The sequence below is a fragment of the Mytilus edulis genome, chromosome 3 (assembly GCF_963676685.1).
Source record: "Mytilus edulis chromosome 3, xbMytEdul2.2, whole genome shotgun sequence".
NCBI lineage: Eukaryota > Metazoa > Mollusca > Bivalvia > Mytilida > Mytilidae > Mytilus > Mytilus edulis.
The window spans coordinates 9,469,344-9,476,420 of record NC_092346.1 but is presented as its reverse complement, the minus strand read 5'-3'; the positions used below and the strand labels follow the sequence as shown (position 1 = coordinate 9,476,420).

Below are 7,077 nucleotides of genomic sequence, written 5' to 3'. Positions count from 1 at the left end.
TTTCATTTTTTCACGGGAATTTCTTCCCAAAAATTTACGACAAATTGGCGATTTTTCGTTCCTTATTGTTAATTTTCATTTTTGGATAGTGATGTTACCTTGGTACCTCGTATTGTAGAAAAATAATTGCAAAATTGGAAATCTTTGATCTCTTTTTATTGTTCTTAAGTTGATGAAATACCTCTATAGGGGAGAATGGGGTAAGTGGACACATTAAGCGTATATACACGTTTCAGCTCGCTGGGACATGGATGATATTTCCACCTCCGTTCCAATAAATTTCTAAATATATTTTATTTTGAGAAAATGCCATTTATAATCTTCAGGTTTATCGAAACACGGGAACAGCTTAAGGTTTCAAAAAGCTAACAAGTTTCTGACACATAATAAATGTGGTCTTAGAAGTTTAATTCTGGACTCTTGAAACTCAATGGGGACCATCTAAAAACGGGAACCAAAATCTAAATACACGGTCAGATACAGCATATTAAAGAACCCCAAGAATTTAAGACTTTGAATTAAACCACAATGAAATTGATGTAGAAAAAAATTAAACAAATTAAACAAAGTATAGAAAAGTTTTTGGGCTCGTCATTTCGATCTAAACGGTTAGGAATATAACCCCAAAATCAATCCCAACCTTCCTTTTGTGGCATGAAACCTTGTGCAACAATTTCATAGAGATCCAAAGACTTATTCTTAAGTTATTGTATGGAACCAAGTGTTTTGACGACGACGACCGGACGAAACCGTCATAACATTACACGACCTCGAGAAGTTTGCGATCGTATAAAAGTATTAAATTTTGAATGGTGCGGATCCAGAATTTTGAAAAACGGGTTAAGGAGCCTCAACGTTAGGAATGGAACAGTCTATGCATTTACCATATATATATAACTTCATAACGGGTGCCGGGTACCCTATGACTACCGCCTAAGTCCGCATATGATTTTAAAAAATCTTGTATGATGGTTTAAAATCTCTCATAATTATGAAATGGTCTGTTGTATTATTTGTATTTTTATCATATCATAGCCATTTTATGCAAATGTGTTTGAGCAAATAAAAACTATGTATTTTCACGTATCAATAATTCTAACCAAGTGTCCCAGATATTAGACATTTTACCTCCCTGTGCAAAGTCCTTTCTCAATCTATCAAAATACATATATCGTTGATTTTGTTATACTCAATAATATATGCTGTAACAAAATCCGGTAATCCTCAAAAAGTTGATGGTATTCCGTAACTAAAGAAGAATAACAATGGTCATGGTAAGAATGTTAAAATCCTTCGATTGTTAATTTATTCTATTACTCAGTTTCATTATGAATAAGAAATTTCATGGCAACTGACAAACAACACGCCACGAATATCTGTTGAAACAGAATGAATTTCAAAGTGATGGAAAAGACATCGCTTTATCATTATACGACAACCTTAGCATTGTACGGAAGCCGATAAGGGCCATTCAAAACAGGGCCGTAACTAGGGTTCAAATTCAGGGGAGGCAGGTTTTTTTTTCTCCAAGTAAAATGTCCTTCGATTTCCTTACTCTAAAAAAACATAAGTATTGCTGGAACCTGGAAACAATTTTTTATGTAAAAAAACTGAGATTGCTGTTCGGGGTAAGCCAAGGCTCCGTCTTGAAGGCCGTACTTTGACCTATAATTATTAACATTAAATACATTGTGACCGCGGATTTTGTTCTCAATATGGCTAAAAATCACCCGTTTTCCTTTGATTTCCTTACTTTAAAAATCATCAGTAATTGCTGGATCCTTGAAGCAATTTTTTATACAAACAATTATTCTAATGCAACAACGTTTGTAACGTTCATTTTGATTGGATAACGTCACTTTCTTACATGGCATCAATTGACAATTGATGCTGTGGGACGTACGCGCAAGCGCAGACGTCATATGACAGATTTTAAATACATGTTTTAACGTTGTTTTCTGTCAGTTTCATTAGAATGGAGATAACAATATTGTATTTTAAGCTCCGACGGCATCAATTTGGGATTTGATGGTCGCAAATACCCGTTTACTGTCTCCGCTAACGCGTCGCCAGTAAACTTAATTTGCGACCATCAAATCCCCAATTGATGCCGTCGGAGCTTAAAATACAATACAGTTATCTCCTAATTATCTGTATTTAAAGATATTTTTGTTAGAAATCAAACTGGTAAGTTAAAAAAACATATAAAGCAAGATCATAGAAAGATATTTTTTTTTGTCGAGGACCTTGAATTTTAATATTGTTGAAAGCTGAACAGACATGTATATAACTACAACCAGGGACTTTCTAAACTAGTATACACTTAGTTTAGAAAGTCTCTGCTTCAATAAATGGGAGGGTTTAACTACTATGGCATTGACCACAATGTTCTCGTACGATCGGCCGGGAGACGTTAAAAAAATTACACAACAGCTGGTTCAGCCGGTAACGAATTTTCAATATCATAAAACATTCACAATACAAAGGGAACTTCCTCTGCTTAATGGAGCCCCTAAATAAATGTGAATAGTTAAGTTTTATTCAAAATTGTCGAACGCAAAGTTTCATATGTGTTCTCGTACGAATACTGAATAACAGACGGACGGCCACACAAAAATAAAATACTGAAACGGTTCACTTTCGGTAAAAAAATCCCGAAAATGACAGATATATCACGTATCATGATAACACTGTTAAAACTGTAAACTTGTGTTGTTTATAATATAAATTCAAGTTCTTCGTGTACATATTGTCAATATTTCATTTTATTACTTCAAAAACAAAAGGAGTAGGTTCAGTAAGACCCCTTTTTGGCCCCAAAATATAGCAGTTTTACAAAATTGTTAAAATGTAAACCTTTAGTTATTTATTGGACAGTAAAATGCTTCTGCTTTATAAATATGGGCTGTTTTTGACAATACAATGCACATATATCGGGTACTAGCACCATTAAGTCATGCTAACTTACTGAAATCTTAACAATTCTAGCATTTTAGTTAAATTTTAGACGGTTTCCGTGTAAAACGAAAGTGGCCGCATTCGTGTTCATCCTTAATATTGAAATGTTAGTTGTAATAGTATTTAATGATAATACATAACATATATAAAGGTTGAGGATGAACACGGATGCGGCCACTTTCATTTTTGACAAAAACCATCTGAAAAGTGACGTTTTTTGGCATATTTGATAGATTTTTCATATTTAAGCTTGAATCGGTACGTTTTTAATGACTAAATCAGTGAAAATATTTCACATAAACTTATTGAATCATATGAAATAGACACTTAAGTGTTTAAAAAGTTGTCAAAATCTTTCGTCAGATGAACCTGAAATTTGAGGCCAAAATCGGTCCTTACCGGACCTACTCCTTTGGTATAGAAAATTCAGGGCAGTAGTTACTGCCTCCCCTGTAACTGCCTCCCCTGCCTCATAGGTAGTTACGGCCCTGCAAAAGAAAAAAATCTGTCGTAATTTCGACATAACATGTCGTTAAAACGACAATTTCGACATAACATGTCGTAATAACGACATCGCTATATATAAAAGTCTTTTTTAAGAATATATATTATGATTGTCAAGAGACTAAATGACACAGAAATTAACAACTATAGGTCATCATAATGCCTTTAATAATTAGAAAAGCCCCGGCATAGTCAGCTATAAAAGAGGGACGAAAGATACCAGAGGGAGAGTCCCCGAAATGCTGTGTGGCAGACAGTGTTATTAATTAATTATTAGCTCCCTTGGTTAAACTCCAAATTTCATATTTAATGTATTTCATTGTTAAATAATTTACATGAAGCTTAATAAGTATATATTTGTTAATTGCATAGCTTTTGCTATTTGAAAGTAGCAATGCTATCGGCTTCCGTAGCATTGCTACTTTGTGAGCATCGAAACACTATGGGAAACAACAATTTCATCTTTATGTTAAGAACCACTTATCAGAATTGAATCAAACTTGAGATATGTGTGCACTATTAGGTCCTATTAAGTGTTGTTACTTAGTTATCAATTGGTTAACACACATGCTTTGAAGAATCTACGTTCAAAATCTTCTTCTCAAGATCGCTGAAATGACTGAATTTAAACTTAGTTAAAACATACAATGTGAACCTTGTGTCCAGGGCATTAAAAAACGTTTTTACGTTTTGAGCTGATCCAAAGTTAAAAATGGCCGCCAGTGAGGACAAAGTTTGTATCAAAATCCTATCGTAAACATATTCCATTTTTTCAGAATGATGAACACTGAATTTAATCAATAGAAAAGCATTTGCTAAACTGTTTATAAATTGTTTGGATAAAATAACAACAAAAAAAGTTCATTTCTGGACCATTAGAGATCCGCAAAATTGAAAATCATCACTATATGATTTGAACCTCATCTGTTCATCAATAACACCATATGATTGATTGATGAATTGGTGTTAAACTACACTTTCAACACTATTGTATTATTTCGTGGCGGTCATGTTTATGTGTGGAGGAGTAACACAATATAAAATATAGAAAACACTGGTTAAAAAGTTCTTATGGAAACAGCGTGAGCCAACCGTCAGCCTTAAAACCATATATAATTAACTGAATTTATGTTAGAAACATTGGTTAAACTTGAGTTTGAATTTGTCAACCCGCTTCAATACAGATCTTCATGTAAATGCTTACACGTCTGGCTGTAAGTATGACACATGTTTAGAACAGTTTTAATTCATGAATATATATGATACATATGTTATAGTCTTGAATATGTATCACTGTAGTATTTAGGTCTTTACAAATCAGGACATAAAGCATCAATTTATAGTACCCATAACTTAATCTTCAGTAGCAGTTAGGACAACGTATACTTATAACTGAATGTACTTATTGTATCAAGAGAATTTTGTTCATATATTCCAGAATTTAAGAAAAAAGTAATGGCCTCACCAGTCAAGCACCTTTGTACAATTTGCCACGATGATGGAATCTCCAACTCAGCAGTCACATGGTGCACAGAATGTAAGGTTTTCTTTTGTGGAGATTGTGAAAAACCTCATAGCAAGTCGAGACTGTCCAAGGACCATACAACTATGTCTGCTGAAGATTACCAAAAGCTACCTACATTCATACAAGAAATAAGTAGCCAATGCAAAGACCATAGTAAGAAGTTTGAACTATACTGTTCTTTCCACGCCTGTCCCTGCTGTGTTCAGTGCACCACAGATAAACATCAGAAATGTCACGACATGAAACCACTGTCAGATATCCTAAAACAAGTTAAATCGTCTGCTTCAGTTCATCTTTTCGAAAAAGATTTGAAGGATGCGAAGAAAAATTATAACGAAGCTATAAAATACTTGAAAACTAGAATCAGTATAGTCAGTACTCAGAAAACGAAAGCCATTCAGGAAATCCGGTCGATGGGGAAATCGATAACTAATTACATAAACAGATTAGAACAAACCCTACTCGATGAATTGGAGTCTACACATTCAAAGCTGAAACTAAACATTAAAACTCTAGTAGACCAAATGGAACAGCGAGCAAGTACGATCGGCCAAATGCAGAGGGAGTTTACCAAAATGACACAACATGCAACTGAGTTACAAATGTATATTGGTCTGAGAGAAATTGAGAAAACTACTTCTCAAACAACAAAATACATTGAAGATTTAGAAAGTGGAGACAGCTTCAATGAAAATAATCTAGAGGTTAAAATTTCATCTGCTCTCCGGTCAATATTACAAGATGTAAAATCATTTGGAGATGTTAAGATAAATACCACTCCATCTACTCTCCAAATAAAGACCGGACGAAAAGATCAAGCACAGCATTTGGTTCCAAGAGGTCCAGGAATAGATCATATTAAGCCATCCTTCTCAAAAACACTCACAATTCCAGAGGATATGAGGTCTTTAGATATAAATGTCTGTTTAATTCTGCCAGATGGTAAGTTTGTAATACTTGATTCCAACCAAGGACAATTACTATTATTCAGTAATGAGGGCATCTATATCAGACAAATAGTTACATTCACAGATGCTACCTTTAATGCCTGCTTTGTCAGAAATAATACAGTGGCTGTCACGTTAGGCGTAGAAAACCAGACAGCATTAGTAGATGTAGAGAAAAATACAATTATTGAAAAAATTAAATTTTCTCGTAATTGTTATAGAGCAGCAAGTGATGGTAAAACTTTGGTTGTCAGCAATGATGGTGGGCAGAGTACTTTAGTGAATCTGAATGACATGACTCAAACAATCTTAGAAGTCGATGGGGCTAATTATATTTCATTGTTCAAAGATAGAATGTATAGTTCCTTTTACTTTGAAAACAAAGTCTGCTGCTTCACAAGAACTGGTGAACATATGTGGACATTTGAACACCAAGATATTGCCAGCCCAAATGGAATTACCTTAGACGTGAATGGCTTTGTTTATATAGTTTCCAGTGAAAACTACAACATTGTGGTAGTATCACCAGATGGTAAAACCTGTAAGACAATACTTTCAGAGACAGATGGAATCATAGATCCTTGGGCAATAGACATCAACAGAGAAACAGGAATGATGATCGTGTCAAGTCAAATAAGTGATAATAATGATGATAGTGGTGCAACCTATCAGACAGCGTTTGTTTATAAAATCTAAATTGAAATTTCTACACTTATTCGACAAAGGTTTACAGTTTATACATATATGTTAATATGTTAAATGATATTACAGTAATACAATTGTATTGCATCGACATGTGAAGATTTCTACGTCTTTTTGTTAGAATAATCATTTGTTCACTTCCTTACGGAAATATTGAATTAAAAAGATTAACTTATGTTTATTTCATCTTCATGAAGACAACCGTATTCAAAGGTTTGTTAAATATAATTAGAAATAAAATGAAATAACACATTAAAAATGTGATCAAAGTTATCAATCTTCATTAATAAAATTGAGAATGGAAATGGGGAATGTGTCAAAGAGACAACAACCCGACCAAATAAAAAACAACAGCAGAGGGTCACCAACAGGTCTTCAATGTAGCGAGAAATTCCCGCACCCGGAGGCGTCCTTCAGCTGGCCCCTAAACAAATATATACT

General features: G+C 34.0%; 1 protein-coding gene across 1 annotated transcript; it reads left to right on the top strand.

The window, feature by feature from the left end:
• The first annotated feature begins 1,141 nt into the window (after positions 1 to 1,141).
• Positions 1,142 to 6,806, top strand: LOC139515745 (uncharacterized). Its single transcript, XM_071305426.1, has 2 exons — positions 1,142 to 1,274; positions 4,901 to 6,806. Exon 2 carries the CDS (start codon positions 4,918 to 4,920, stop codon positions 6,628 to 6,630), a length of 1,713 nt encoding a protein of 570 aa, XP_071161527.1. The 5' UTR covers positions 1,142 to 1,274; positions 4,901 to 4,917; the 3' UTR covers positions 6,631 to 6,806.
• The last annotated feature ends 271 nt before the right edge of the window (positions 6,807 to 7,077 follow it).

Bases quoted from the DNA above. Each gene is read 5' to 3' on its own strand.
- LOC139515745 (XM_071305426.1), top strand. From the start codon at position 4,918: ATGGCCTCACCAGTCAAGCACCTTTGTACAATTTGCCACGATGATGGA.